Source organism: Anabrus simplex, chromosome 2 (assembly GCF_040414725.1).
Source record: "Anabrus simplex isolate iqAnaSimp1 chromosome 2, ASM4041472v1, whole genome shotgun sequence".
Lineage (NCBI taxonomy): Eukaryota > Metazoa > Arthropoda > Insecta > Orthoptera > Tettigoniidae > Anabrus > Anabrus simplex.
In genome coordinates this window covers 773,520,713-773,537,605 of record NC_090266.1, presented here as the reverse complement: position 1 = coordinate 773,537,605, position 16,893 = coordinate 773,520,713, and the positions used below count along the sequence as shown (strand labels likewise).

At 37.4% G+C, this 16,893-nt stretch overlaps 1 protein-coding gene across 1 annotated transcript in view; it reads left to right on the top strand.

Annotated features, from left to right (window-relative positions):
- Nucleotides 1-16,893, top strand: part of Bulli (regulator of MON1-CCZ1 complex protein bulli) — a 214,775-nt gene that overhangs the window by 150,983 nt on the left and 46,899 nt on the right. Inside the window, exon 12 of the mRNA XM_067141454.2 lies at nt 13,168-13,346. Within this exon, the coding sequence (XP_066997555.1) occupies nt 13,168-13,346 (179 nt within the window). The remainder of the gene's footprint in view (nt 1-13,167; nt 13,347-16,893) is intronic.

Genomic DNA, 16,893 nt, shown 5'->3' with positions numbered 1-16,893 from the left:
TCTAGTCAACACCATTATCTTACTATTTCCAAAATTTTCAATAATCTCACTCAGTATGTTGGGTTGCCCTTGTACTTTCTCTCAGTTTGTTCCCCACACCACTATATCACCTGCCTCCATCATCATCCGGTATCACAAAGCAACATGGGATACCAATATCTCATTTTTGTAATTTTATTTTATGCACCTTTATCTCCTTTGCAATTTGGTCGATAATGATTATGAATAATAATGGGGACAGGACACTTCCTTGTCGTTGTCCAGTCTTATTCCAAAACCACTCTGTTCTCCCTACATGTGTTTGGAAATTGCTGCAACAATTTTTGTCCATTCTTGCACATATTCTATCATTTGTTTTCCAAATCCTTTCTGTTGCATTACTTTCTACACCTTTGCTCTGGGTGCACTATCGTAAGCATTTTCTAAATCAAGGACTGTCATCACCATTTCCCTCTGTATTCCCAATGTTTTTCCATTAACTGCCTCATACTGAAGATGGGATCTTGTGTTGATCTTCGATTTTGAAAGCCATATTGTTCTTCTTGTAATTCTCCTTCATCCTTTCTTCTCATTCTCTATTCAAGTACCCATTCAAATATGTTTGCTACCTGATATATGATCCTTTCAAATATTTTTGCTCCCTGAGATATGAGTGTGATTCCTCGATAATTATCACGTATCTTCTTGTCCCCGTTCTTAAATATAGGTATTATTACTCCTTTACTCCAGTCATTTGGTATCGATTTTTCCTTCCAAATACATTTAAGTAGCCTATACAGCCATTGTAGACCAACAGGTCCTGTTGTTTTTATCATTTCCACGTACAATTCATCCAGTCCAGCTGCTTTTCCCATTTTCATTTTTTTGGCAGCAGATTCCATTTCTTCCATTGTGATTACACTCTTGTATTCTGTCTCCTTACACTCTGTATCTATCATCTCATCTACACCCCTCTTCATATTCAGGAATTACTCAAAGTAATTCTTCCATCTTTTTCTTTTGTCCTCTGCATGTGTTATTCTCTTTCCTTCTTTCCCTTTTATCTGCTTTGTGTAGAGTGTTTCTTTTCTCTTCCTTCTTACAAGTCCATATAGCATCCTTTTACAACTATACACTTCCTCTTCCAACTCTAAAGTAAATCCATCCCAGCTTTTCTCCTTTTCTCCACTTTCTTGCACCTTCTTTTCATTTCCTGATACTTTCTTCCATTTTATCCCTATTTCCAATTTACCATGCTTTTTCAATGCTTCCTGTACCCTCTCATTCCACCATGGGGTCAGTAGGTATAAAAAGTATGTTCTGGTGCAGGGGCTATACATGGGCTCTCATGGGACTAATTCCTAGGAGTTGGCGCGCGGGCTACTGCGCAAGATGGCGGCCGTGTGCAACTTCCTAATGTTAGGGCCCCCGAGGCAAGATGGTTGCTATACATTGGTTATATGAGACTAACTTTAAGGAGATGGACCGGAAGCTAATGGCAGTACATTGTTCTTACAGGCCTAACTCTACAGAGCTGCCTCAGGGGCTCACAACTTGTAACTTATGACCTATTAGTTTTACCAGCCTAACTTTCAGGAACTCAGGCAAGGGCTACCATGCAAGATGACTGCTATACTCTATTCGTTTAGACTTAACTAGAGGGCTCCCTCAGGAGCTCACAGCTTGTAACAGACAAGCGATATTGTGGGTACCCAACACCATAGGAAGAACTAATGGATGAGGATGGTTTTTAGGAGAATAATGGACTTGTCATGGACGGTAAAAGAGGTAGGGTAAGACCAAGATAATGATGATTAGACAGAGTTTTTCAGGGATTTAATGGTCAGATCCACCCACGATTATAGGAGGTGGCTAAAAGCAATCCTAGGAGCCTCCAAACTTGGGAGCGTGTGTTGGCGACCACAGATCCTTAGCTGAGTACTAGCATTGCATCCACTTACTTATGCTAGGCTCCTCACTTTCATCTATTCTATCTGACCTCCCTTGGTCAACTCTTGTTCTTTTCGACCCTGATGGTACTAGGTTGCGAATCCTAGGGAGTCTTTAATTTTCATACCCTTCATGGCCCTTGATTTCATCAGAAATATATCTACATATTGCTCATATGAACCAAGCCTCGGCCGCTTCCTTCCCTCTTCCTTGACTATACCTTTTAATCTCCACACCTACCCTGTATAAGCTATATAAGATAGGTTATACACTTTTGTGTTAGTTTTCTGTTAACCGTCAAGCTGTTCACATTGTGGTAAGTCCTCTCATCCTAAAGCTACTATAGGCTACTTTTCTAATCTACACAGCTTTGTATTACATCATATAAGTAGAGAGTAGCAGGTGTCTAGTAGATTTAGTTTGTTTCTTTTAAAGGAGAATCTGTTAGCAGAAGATAAAGTCCATCATGGAACAACCCATTTCTAGCTATATTTGCAAAGAGTTTGGAAAAACATTTCCCCCAAGGCTATCACAAGAGATGTCATGAGATATCTTGTAGGACAATTTTTCAATGCAAACATTGTAGAAGGGAGTTCAAGAATGCTTACAACGCTCATAACCCCTCTAGGTGAGGATATGACATCATACAAGGGCAATGCAAACCTCAAGGAGGCAAAGGGAATGCAATAAATAGAACATTTTAAATTTAATGAAATATTTATTGTGTAATTATTTACAAAATTAAACAAACTACAGGGAAATGAGGAGTGAGGTAGCTTCCTGTTGCGAATGAGGAGGAGGAGGAGGAGCCCATTAGCTCTTTAGCCCATTAGCCCTTTAGCCTTAGGAGGTGGAGGAGGGCACCGTGAAGAGGAGGAGGAGGAGGAGTCCGTCTGCCCTTTTACCCTTCTGATAAGACATGACCTCTGGGTTCCATTCCCTACCATATGTGTAGCACGAATTTTTTTGGTTCAGTATTTTGCAATCCTAAGCTGAATGATTTTTATCACTTCTAACAGGATAACAAAGTTAGGTTATAACAATATTCTATGTTTATCTACAGCTCATCATTCTGATTATGCTTTTTGCTTTGAGCGACTATCCTTCCTCGAGAGCCCTAGTGCAGCTCTCCCCCGGGGTTAGTCCCATAAGAGCCTATGTATACGCAAGAGCCACCTGCATTAGACTGAAGTTAGGAAGGGCATCCGGTTAGGAGAATGAAAGTTATGAATCTCATTATAAAACCATATTGGATTTCAGAATATAGAAGTTACAGCATTAATTAAAACCACCTTTCCAATACATAACAGTCCTTATATTTAGGATATAAACATTATACAGATGTTAGAATTAGGACATGTTTCACTTATACTTCGTAAGCATCATCAACTAGAAAAAGACCTAAACCAAGTGAGGTCAGGGCCCTGTACCCAGTTCATATAATATAAAATGTTCATGCGATCTAATATTTCATTGAAAAAAATTAATTTTGACAATTTAAAACCATTCAATAAGACTATATTATGTCTATTAAAAAACAAGTGGTAACCATAAAATTGCTGATGTGTATGTGAGGTGAGTGACATGGAAATGTTACAGTGAGTTGCTATGAATGATTGTTCCTATAATATTCGAGATCATAACAGTCTTCACACGGTGGCATTTGAATGCTTGTGATTAAGAACAGTTTTTTCCAGTAAGGGTGAGCTGATATGGAATTACAAGCTGTGGCCTCATTTCATTTCATAGATTAAAATGTGGTGAGGTGTGTAGAAATCACGTGCTGGGTTGGTTGAAAAACGAATGTTGTGAAGAATAAAATGTTGCATGAATCGGCGTTAAACTCGAGAGACTTCCTCGCGTTGTCTCCGATCATTGGCAATCTGTTATCTTGAGCTTCAAATGAGGAATCAACTAATCTTTAAAAGTGAATAGGCAGAATCATCGGGTTGAACCCTGTGAATGAAAAGAAAACGTTATGTGTCACTTGCTAGATTTCCCTCACAGTAGAGTATCCTTTAAGATATAGCAATCAATTTATTCTACATTTGTAAATTCGTAACAGTTTACAAGTTTTTATATGAAGTGGAACAACAGTTTGAATGAATCAACTGTCATTTTTTTAGGTAAAATAAATTTTAAGGACAGAGGAAACTTTTAATTACATGATCGTTATTTATTTCATAGAACTGTTCTAACTTCATCACATTACATCAAGCAACTTCTTCATCTGATGATGATTCAACATGCACTTATTTTAATTTATAAGTATATCATATGAATGTAAATTATATTCATGTTTTGTAACTTTCAAAATATTAAGTTAATTCTAAACAGCTGAAGATTGCCTAATGCAGTCGAAACATGTCCTGTTATTTTAATATGATGTTTTTACAACTTTGAATTTTAAATAAACTTATAGGTATTGACTAGGTGGAAGCAATATACTAGTTTTCAACTTATATAACATAATTGTCAATACGGACCCAAAATGAAATTTATTTCATGCAGTGATTAAGGTAGGAAATATCATTCTCACAAAATCTGAAGAGGGGCACCCAAAATATTATGTTGTGGGTGGGCCCCTCCTTTCTTAGTTATGCCACTGGGCATGTAAGTAGACAACCTCTACCTGTTAGCAGCTTGTCATGATGTACTCATTTCCTGGCTCTCTGCTGCCCTGTGTACATTTGATCTCTTCCTTCTGGTGTAAAAACCAAGTATCAAGTTAATATTTGAAAAACATAGAGATGTACAAAGCATTTAATACATTGTTGGTATGATGAAGAGCATCTCTGAATTGGCTCCTGAGCCTAAACTTCCAAACAACCACCACTGATATTTCCCTTATTTTTTACTTGAGAAGATACTAGCATAAGGCCGTAGGAAAAAGAAGTCATCAGAGGGGAAGCGAAGGTGGATCGAAAGTGTTAACAGCCAGTTTATCATCTGCAGTTCAAATTTACCCAACACAGCGACATAACTTTACAGTACGTTTACAGACTTCACAAAGCTTACAAAGATTACTACGATTACAAAGAGCAAACACAGATCAGAAATACTGTATATCTCATAAATAAGTTAAAATTCAATAAAGGTCCCAAAAGAAAATTCTCCAACCAGAGTGTACTTCAACTAACTAAAAACAAAGTTATTTCTGAATTTTCTATTTGACCAGGATAGTGTTCTGTTGAACATATTTTCACCCCTCTTACATAAAATAAAATAGAATAAAGTTAAAGAAATAATGCCACGCTGGGAATCAGAGGAAGGGGAGCATACTGGCCTAAGCAAGAACAAAGTTAACGTAAAAATGCCGAACAGGCAATTAGAGCAGGGTGCACACTGGGCTAAGCAAGAACAAAGTTAACGTAAAAATGCCAAACAGGCAATTAGGCAAGGGTGCATACTGGGCTACGAGCCCGGCACATATGCACAGCACACACAGATATCTCAAACACTTACCCGTTCACAAGCCTACTTGCTGCCACAATCATCAACCTTTCACGCAAGATATACTGAAGACTTACACTCCGATGCTCGCAACCCAGCAGCTTTGGGTTCAAAAAGAATCCACAAACTAGACAAGTAACTTGTCTGAGAAATGAAGGGAAAATGAGAGAGGGAAACATTGGACGCATCCAGCAACCAAAACTATGTTTGAAAATGGAAGGGGAAGGAGCAGAAAGAGGAACAACCAATACGGAAAAAAAAAAAAAAATTACACAATGCATTCTCAGATAATTACACAAGCACATTTCAAGTGTCTGTTTAGTGTATTTGAGAAAGATTAAATATTCAAGAGGTTATGTCTTGCGATGCAGTGTTTTCAAATTTAAAAAAGTCATAGAAAATACATCTGTGACACACTGTATTGGGAAAAATTGTGGACTTAAATGTTTGTAAGTTATATTCTAAATCAATTTTTTTTAATTAAGAATTTATCCTGTTAAACCAACTGTAAGAGAGATGTATTGAGTTTTTTATTCTTGGCCCCCTCTGAAGCCACTTCCTGTTGAATATTTTAAAACAACTTACAGTTAAGGTTCCACTCACCCTTATCCTAAACTTAAATAGGTACCAAGTTTCATGAAATATTCACTATCCATTTTACCATGACGCTGTAACAGACGGACGGGCAGGCAGGCAGGCAGGCAGGTAGGCAAACAAACAGACAGACAGACAAAAATTAAACTGAATGTGACGTACACTGTTATTTGTCCTGTCCAGTATGAAAACCAAGTATAAGGTTAATATTCAAAATGTACAGACAGAAAGATTATTTTTATACGTACAAATATTATAATACACTCATTGACAAAATTAATCATACACCAAGGAGGAGTTTTCTTTTCTGGAAAACTGAGCATGCAGTTGTATATCAAGCAGATTAGTCAAAGGATTAGCTTTGTAATATGATTAGTTGAATGGCCTTGCTACCAGAATCCTTGAATGTGTGTTTCTCATGGGCTAAATAAAGGCTCACAGATGTTACTCGTGCATTGTAGAACATTCCTGCTAGCTTTCTAAACCTCAATAAGTAAAAATTCTTTCAAGAATAAAATTTACTGTGTCCACGTATTCAATGCAATTATATTCTGTAGTGATTAAATCCTACATGAATTACATAAACTAATTAGGTACATGTTTTGCCCTAGTCTTTGGGCATCTTCATCCTAATGATAATCTTAAGGTCAAGTCCTTAAATCAATTAAACATTTGAACTTAAAACTAAACACAATGGTCTTATGCTTAAAAAGTTTTTTACAAAATGTTGTGCTTTAGGTGATGTTTACATAGGTTTAAAATGTGTACATTCATTAAATTCCAGAATTTGTGACAAGGAAGCAATTAAAACTATCATACATTGACTAAAAATTGTCCAAAGTGCAAATTGTAAATGGAAAATGGAAAATACTATCAGCAGAAAGGCCTAGCGATGGGAGACCTTCTTTCTGGCATTCTGGTGGATATTTATATGGATTCGATAGAACATAGAAAAATTATTTCACAAAGAAAGGGCATTTGTTTATGGCTCAGATTTGTTGATGATAGTTTCGTGGTCATCAATAAAGACATTACTAATAGTGATGATATATTGGTTTCACTAAACAAAATAAACCTTAATATCTAATTTACCAAAGAAGATGAGGTCAAAAATTCTTTAAATTTTTTAGATTTAACAATTATGTGCTTGAGTAACACCTTTGAATTTCAAATTATAGGAAACTTACTCATTCACCCATAACTATTAAAGATTCATCCTTGCATCTTAAGACCCAAAAACAAGCCACCTATCAAAATCTAATATATAGGGGACTAAAAATTCCTCTTTCGCCAAAAAATTTGGAAATTGAACTAAATTATATAAGACAATTAGCTCAGTTCAATGGCTTTAAAATAAATATGATCAATCGGTTAATTAATAAAATCAGAACTAGACTATCTTCCAATCTAGTACCAGATAAATCTAAGAAAAATAGCTACGCCACATTTACGTATAACAGCCCGGCTATTCATCAGATCACTAACGTTCTAAAAAAACAAAACATCAACGTAGCCTTCAGGTCAGTAAATAATAACCAGAACATATTCCTCAACCACAATAAGGTCAATAATAATAACAATGTTTTCTCAAGATGTGGGGTTTATAGATTAATGTGTACACAGTGTGAGATCACGTATCTCGGTCAAACAGGGAGAAGCTTTTACACAAGGTATCTGAAATATTACAGTGCTTCCAAACATAACAAGTATTCAGCCATGAGCCAGCATATGAGTGAAACGGGACATAAATTCACCTCAATAGAGAAAGATTTGATGATCGTTAGAAGCCTAGGTAAGGGGAAATTATTGAGTGAGATGGAAAACTTGTACATTTATTTGGAGCAAACTTATAATAAAGATAATAATCTTTACGAAGTCATTGACAACAAAAATCCATTATATGAGGCAACTCCAAGGTTAATCCAGGCTGTAAATCAGAATAAAGTCCCCAGTATGTTTCAGTCACAGCACTCGTTTGTCCCAATTACCACGCCTAATGCTAGGCCCACCCAATCCAATTCGAGTAACGCCTCTCTAGCAATAACACAGGTGCAAAAGGTACAGCTCACTCCCCTTTCCCCTCTACGCTTCATCCCTCTGTTACCGCATCAATACTTCACTAGAAGTAGAAAGGTTAGTCGTTCAGACGCAACCGAAACAAGTGGATCCAGCTAACATCCGACTGGACAAGTAAGTTCGTCCACAATTATGGGGTATTACACTTTCTTCTTTAAAATTATCAAGTGGGCTCTACATTCGTCATTCTAAATTCTCTTTTTCTCTTATTCAGTTACAGACAATACTCCTAAATCATCCCAAGGGTAGAACAACGTACCAACGGGAACAGTAATCCGATAAGAACGGCACAAAATTCCAAGAAACATTTTATCAGATGAGCACCTGACTAATGAATGATATTGACAATATGTTCCAACATACACGTTTTTAATCTCTAAAATAGTACCATGCAACCACGCTTCTTCCTAGTGGGATATTCAAGCTCAACAAGATCAACATTATACCACGGTTCCGGTTTTGTAGCTGCCGTATTTACGACATAGGAGATCATATGCACCTTTCGATGAACACATTTGTATAAACAAACAATCAATCTAATGATTTATCCATACAGTTGGTGAAGTTCCGATTTGTGCTTTGTATGATATTTGTATGATAGTTTTAATTGCTTCCTTGTCACAAATTCTAGATTTTAATTAATGTACACATTTTAAGCCTATGTAAACATCACCTAAAGCACAACATTTTGTAAAAAAACTTTCAGTTTTAAGTTGGTTTAAGGACTTGACCTTAAGATTATCACTAGGATGAAGATGCCCAAAACTAGGGCGAAACGTATACCTAATTAGTTTATGTAATTCATGTAGGATTTAATCACTACAGAATATAATTGTATTGAATAGGTGGACACAGTAAATTTTATTCTTGGAAGAATTTTACTTATTGTTACCTTCAATACGGAACAGATATGAGATTAGTTACTTGTGTAAACCTCGTCGACTACTCGACATGCCTGTACGATGCAGTTGAGGAGATTTCACCCAGTTATCAGAATTTGAGAGGGGGCACATTACTGGAATGCACAAGGCTGGATACTTATATTGATAATAGCTATGATAGTCTCAAGAGGCCTTATGGTGAGCTCCTCAATCCTGTTTTTACTGTGGCGTGACACACCGTCCACACTGCTGGTATGCTGTTCTAGGGGGCCATCACAATAACAATTGATCATCCCTAGTAGTGTCATGAGGGAAAATGACAGCGCAGAAATATGTGCAGGATATCCTGTGGTTGCATGTGTTTCCGTTCATGCCACGGCTTCCAATAGGCATATTCTGTCAGGATAAATTCTCTGCTGCACACAGCAGGAATTTCACAGGAATGTATCCACATAATTTTCACCCATCTGAAGCCTGCCCAGTCACGACATTTATCACCCATCAAATATGTCTGGGACCATTTGGGGTGGCAGCTTCAGCAGCCTAAGAGTTAACATGATCTAGAGGACAGGTTACTGCAAGTATGGACAGATGTGTCGCAGGATACCATATAAAACCTGGATGCATTCATGCTTGGTCATATCACATCTTATATCTGAGCTAGAGGCGAACCCACAGTGTACTAATTTCTCTCAAGCGTCCATTTTCCAGCAATAAACGATCTGTTGGCTCTGTGGTCGTAATCACTTAACTTACTGTATACAAACAGTACAATCACCCATGTAAAGTTTCATGCGATTCCAACAATTTCTTGGTGCATGATTCTTTTTTTGGACTATATTTCAGTATTCTACTGAGCAATAATATAAAGATAAGGATGAATACTCGTAAATAAATTGTTTTGTTCAGTTGGTGAGTGGAAGAGGTGTGATAAATAAGTATCTTGCATTTGCCACCAGTGACCATAGACTGTAATAATTCTTGGATAAATTTTATGCTGACAATCAATCAATCAATCAATCAATCAATTAATCAGTCACTACTGATCTGCGTTTAGGGCAGTCGCCCAGGTGACAGATTCCCTATCTGATGTTTTCCTAGCCTTTTCTTAAATGATTGCAAAGAAATTAGAAATTTATTGAACATCTCCCTTGGTAAGTTATTCCAATCCCCAACTCCCCTTCCTATAAATGAACATTTGCCCCAATTTGTCCTCTTGAATTCCAGCTTTATTTTCATATTGTGATATTTCCTACTTTTAAAGACACCACTCAAATTTATTCATCTACTGATGTCATTCCACACCATCTCTCCACTGACAGCTCGGAACATACCACTTAAATTTGAAACAATTAAGTTTATTGAAGTGGTCAGCCCATTCACTACAATAGGTTGAATAGGTTGACCACTTCAATAAACTTAATTGTTTCAAATTTATATACAATTTTCAATACTGACCAACCATGAAGTTTATTACATGCAAAACATACCACTTAGTCAAACAGCTCGTCTCCTTTTTCCCAAGTCTTCCCAGCCCAAACTTTGCAACATTTATGTAACACTACTCTCTTGTCACAAATCACCTAGAACAAATCGAGCTGCTTTTGTTTGGATTTTTTCCAGTTCTAGAATCAAGTAATCCTGGTGAGGGTCCCATACACTGGAACCATACTCTAGTTGGAGTCTTACCAGAGACTTATATGCCCTCTCCTTTACATCCTTACTTCAACCCCTAAATACCCTCAAAACCAGGTGCAGAGATCTGTACCCTTTATTTACAATCATATTTATGTGATTACCCCAATGAAGATCTTTCCTTATATTAACACTACTTGCAATGATCCCCAAAAGGTAACACTACTTACAATGATCCCCAAAAGGTATGGTCTCAGAAGTGGCGAGAAGAATTGCTGTGCAACTCTCAGCATTGAATGATAATGGATGTAAGTGTTAGAGTAGCCGTAGCTGCTGGTAATCAGGTTGAAAAGGGAATTTGTGCACTTTGAGTACTCAGTGCTAACAATGCTATTCTACCTTTAATGGCTTTTGCAACTGTCTGTGGCCATTGATGCAAGAATCAAAAGCTGAGATGAGGGAGATATAAGTTAGCAGCCAAACACTGAAAGAGACTCCTTACAGCATGATGCATATTTTGTAAGGGCTTGAAAGGGACATATTAACATGAGAAAATTCATACAGTATGTCACTTTTGAATTTTTTAAATTCTAATGTGGAAGAAAATGTATAATATGGTGATGTAGACAACACAATATGAAATCAGTTTCATTGAAAAGCACACAAAATCATCATAAGGAAGAAGCAGCATGTGATGGAATAAAATGTCATATTATACATTCTCCACCTCTTGGAAATCAAATAACTTCTAAGTGATACAAGCCAAGAACCATGTATTTACTCATGTACGTGTCCCTTTCAATCTTTCAAAACATTCATCATGCTGTAAATAAACTACCGTAATGGAATATCTTGTTCCATACATAATACTCAATGATAGAACATTCCAGTTACAAAATACTTATCTTAATAGTCTTCATCATAGGTAGACAATTGATGTCCTTCTTTCATGTGTACTCTAACCACACATTCCTACATGATAAGTCACTGCTCTGAGTTGAAAACCCACTATTGGTAGCCCTGAAGCTGGTTTTTCGTGGCTACCCACATTCAGACTAGGCAAAGATACCTTAATTAAGGCCTCAGCTACTTCCTTCTTGGTCCTAGACCGTTCCTAACCCATCGTTGCTGAAAAACCATCCTATAATTATGGTACCACACAAAAAACAAACTGTGCAGAACCGACTTCTTAGCATGTCATCTGCTGCTCATGAAGTGGAGGATTTTGGCATGACTTTGCAATGAAGGCGGTCAGTTGCTTCGGTGAATTTTTTACACCCCAGAGTATAATAGTGTAATAATTTAGGTAAAAGCAAAGACAAATTGTCCCCACTATTACTCCCTGGGGTGTACAAAATTCCCTGTACTTGTGGCAAGGTATACATTGGCCAAACATGCCAGTCCATTGGGACTTGCATCAAGGAACACCAAAGAAATATCCGTCTCAACCAGCTAGAAAAGTCAGCAATAGCTGAGCACGCCTTATCGTCAGGTCATGATGTTGTATTCCAAGATGTTCAAGTTCTTACCCACACTAAACACTACAGGTGTTCATACGGAAGACTGTGGAAATACGTAAAAATCCTAAGAATTTCAACAGGGACACTGGCTATCAATTAAGTAATACGTGGTTGTCAGCCATTAAGAATTTACAATACGTAGGTAGTTCTCTTCATTGTCCTTTCTATATTGTTATTTTGTTTTGGTGTTTTCCAAATTTGTGCATTCGTCATCACCAGTTGGTTCATCCCCAAGCTATGTGTTGTGTTAATGTCATGCTTTCATAACATGTGTACACCGGTTATGCCCTCCCCCCCTCTTACACCGTCTCATATCATCCTCTGGTTTTCTCCGCATACTTTCTTTCCATACTTCAGTTCTGTTCTTGTTTATCCTGGTGTCTTTCATTGAGTTTTATTTTATTAGTTTCTATTTTCTTCTATCACATTTGTCCCTGATTCATCTGATGTCCTCTCTGATACTTCGAAAGCACACACGGTGTGATATAACATCTTAATTAGAGCTCAATTGTTGTTGTCAGCTTCTGCTTGGAGCGCTGTGCCAGCATACAGCAAGCCACCTGGTGCCAAACGAGCGTACCACTGCAGTTCTCCAATGGTGAAGCATTCTTAAATTCAAACCCTCATTATTGTGAAAGACTTCCTTGGGAACAGCCAAGATTTTCTTCAGAAGATGTGGAGCAAAGTTCTCTGTGAAATGTAAAGAGTTTCACTTTGTTTTCTTGACACGGCATAAGCCCAAAGGCCCATGTCATGTCCACAAGTACGGGCTGTTAAAGCATCAATGTTAACATTGGAGACAGTTGTTGAGAAATGGCTAGAGCTATTGTTACCACATTTTAATACCATGCCAGCAACATTTATAAATATTGTATCAAAATTTCTCAGTGTTATCTTACAATTTTAAGGAGCTGTTATTAATTTTATAGAACCTAAGTATCTGAGTATCTGTGAGTGTTTCGAGAGTCAAGTGTTCCACTTTATTGGAATGTCAGATTATAGCTTCTGCTTGTATTGGATACAACTAGCAGATGTACTTGTACAGTGATGTAATTAATGTGAATGTGTTAACATTTCAGGAGGAGGAAAGTTTGTGGTCTGGGTACTGTTGGAATATATCCGTTCTTTGACCGATTACCACATTCCAGTTCAGCACTTCTTACATGAGTTAGTCATCAATTCACTAGTTCATTACAAAGCATACTACCAGCTACATCAGCTATTACAGTACCATGTGGTTTCAGATTCTAAACCTCTGGTAAGTTTTAAATTTTACTCTTTTCCTCTACATAAAAGTGATTGACTTCATTTCACAGAAGGCTGTTATGAGTGAACTTTAAAATCTGTGTTTCATACAATTTCCTATGAATTACAATTTGCTTTAATTCTGTGGTATTTAGTTATTGCCAATCAAAGAATTCTAATTGTTCATACAGCATAACACTGTGCTAGGAAGAGGATTACAATACAGCCAAGTTATATTTGTTCCTGTTTTATTCAATATTTTTTTTCTTCAGGATAGGGCATGATGACCAGTTAACATTACTAGTTTGTCACCCTGGTGACATTTAAATTCCAGCCAATATAACTTGCATTTTTTAAATGAAAAGTTACCTGCCTGTCATTAGGATTGCACATAAAACTGGAGGTCCCACAACTACATATAATCATGATATCTACAGTTGCATAAAACTACAAGCTTGGTGGGTTAGCTAACCGGTATAAGTTGTGTAGATGTAAGTTTGCATTGAGGCCCAAATCTCACAGTGGGCATTCCATGGTCTCCCATGTTCCCACTGAGGTAATACCAGGGCTGTACTTTAATGAAGGTCATCACTGTTGGCAGCCCTGAAAATGGTTTTCCGTGGTTTCCCATTTTCACACCAGGCAAATGCTGGGGCTGTACCTTAATTAAGGCCACGGCCGCTTCCTTCCCACTCCCAGCCCTTCCCTGTCCCATCGTCGCCATAAGACCTATCTGTGTCGGTGCGACGTAAAGCAACTAGCAAAAAAAAAAAAAATGAAGGTCATGACCACTAGCTTCTCAGTTCTAGACCTTTCACATTCCTGGATTTCTGAAAATTATGACATTAAACAACTAGCAAAGAAAAACTCGCTTCTTCGGGATATGTCATATCTTTGTTATTGGTGTTTCTACAGCTATGGCTCTCAGCATATACTGTAGTTTTTTCATTGCACATCATGGAATGATCATGGAACTTCCCATACATTTCAAAACCAAGATTTACAGCTGTAACAAAAAAAGGGATGGGTTTAATGATTGACTTATCAATATTGGCAAAATCAAAGAGGACCCCCGTGGATGGGGGACTCAGGCAAAGAATACACCCATGGTATCCCCTGCCTGGCGTAAGAGGCGACTAAAATGGCGAGCAAGGGATGATCGACTTAGAACCATGAGGCTACTTGTAATTTGTTCCATCATGCGGGGAACACCCTGGGTCTCCTTTACTTGCGAGTAGTACCACTATGTTAGGTACACAATAAGTTTGTGATTAGTAGCAACAGAGTGTGAATCAGGATGGGATTTACAGTACCCATGATTAGTACCACTACATGCAGAACACTACGGGCTTACGTTGTGTGTAATTAGTACCATTATATGAGAAACATGAGATACAGCTGGGATGGTCAATATAGATCAGTGATAGACCTTATCACAGATAGGTCAAGTGGAGAAAGGGTGCATGATGTAAAAGTGATACCTAGTGAGAGCCTTGATAGTGACCATAGAGTCCTCATTGCAGAACTAAAAGTCACCAAACCTATTATTAAAGTAAACAAGAAGAAAAAGTCACGAATTAAAGACTGGAAATTGAAAGATGTGGAAGTCAAACAGCAGTTTCAAGAGGAAATCAGAGCTAAAATACCAATAACAGTCACAAAGAAAGGTAATAAAGAATGGAATGATTTTAAGGCAAGTCTGGTTGGTAGTGCAGAAAAAATATGTGGAAGAACAAGCAGAAGAGTGAGAGAGAAAACATCTTGGTGGAATGATAAAGTGAAAGAAGCCATAATGAAAAGGAATAAAGCCAAAAAACTTCTTGATGTGGCTAAGTCTGACAGAAGAATCAACAGCGACCAAATAGACAACAATAAATTGGAAGAGATGGCAAAGGAATATAGATACAGAAAGTTGGAAGTCAAGAGAATTGTATGGGAAAAAAAAGAGAAAAGTTGGTAAGAATTTACAACTAAACTGGAAGAAGACAATAAAGGGAATATGAAAATGATATATGGAATAGTAAAAAGTAAAAGATCAGATAAAGAAGCAATTACAGCTCTAGAGACAGCAGATGGGAATATAGTTCACAATATGAAAGATATCACAGATACAATGGGGCAGTATTTTGACAAACTCCTAAATGGCCCTAAAGAGATCTCTGTTGAGGATGTAGGACAGAAAACAATAGAGGAAGATATCCCAATTACATGGACAGAAGTAGAGCAAGCTCTCCTTAGGATGAGAAGTGGTAAGTCAGCAGGAGCTGATGAAATTACAGCTGACATGATTAAAGCTGCTGGTCTGCCAGGAATACAGTGGCTGTATAGAGTTCTCAGGACAATATGGAAGGATAACAAAATACCTGAAGATTGGACAAAAGGGGTGATAGTTCCTATCTTTAAGAAAGGGAGTAGAAGGAAAAGTGAAAATTACAGAGGCATTACCCTCTATCACAAGACCTTAAAATTATGGAGAAGATCATTGAAGCCAGAGTAAGGGATATACTAAAGCCTACCTTAGAAGAGGAACAACATGGCTTTAGGACTGGAAGAAGCACAACAGATCTGATATTTGCTTTGAGGATGTTGACAGAGAAACACTGGGAAAGAGGAAATGACCTAATTATTGTGTTTATGGACCTTGAAAAGGCGTATGATAATGTTCCTAGATCAACTATTTGGAAAAGTCTTAGAAAACTTGGTGTACTGGAGTACCTTATTAGGAAGATCCAAATGCTATATACTAATTGTAAAAGCTGTGTCAGAATTGGAGATGGTCACTCTGAATGGTTCAATACAACCAAAGGAGTACAACAGGGAAGTGCCTTATCACCTCTTCTATTCATAGCAGTTATGGATACCATTTTAAAGGAAGTAAAAGGAAAAGGTAATAAAGATCTTCAGGCTCTGGTGTTTGCAGACGATGTGGCAATATGGGATGAAACAGAGGAGGGAGTGCAAAATAATCTGAATACATGGTGTAAGAAGTTTGATGATTATGGAATGAAATTGAACCCATCAAAAACAGTAGCATTGAAAATCAGCAGACATAATACAGAATGCAACATAAAAATACAGGACCACCAAGTTGAAGTAGTACACCAATTCAGTTATTTAGGAAGTGTAATGGCCAGTAATAACAGAGCTGAGATAGAAATAACAAACAGAGTAACTAAAGGCTCTAACTTTTACAGTATCGTTAGACACCTACTATGGGATGAGAAGGTCCCACAAAGAACAAAAATGACCCTATACAAGTCATATTTCATTCCCATCCTTACATATTCTCTGAAAAACCTTCACACTAACATCAAAGGATTGTAGTAGGATTCAAGCCTGTGAAATGAAATTTCTTAGAACTGCCCTCCTAAAGACCCGACTTGATCATGTGAAAAATGATGAGATCCGATCTAACCTAGGTCTAAATGAATCGATGGAGGAAAGACTTAGGTCATGTAGACTTAAATGGTTTAGGCATGTTAAACGAATGAATAGCATAAGGTTACCGTGTACTTATTTGGAAAAGAGAATAACAGGTAGAAGACCAGCTGGAAGACCAA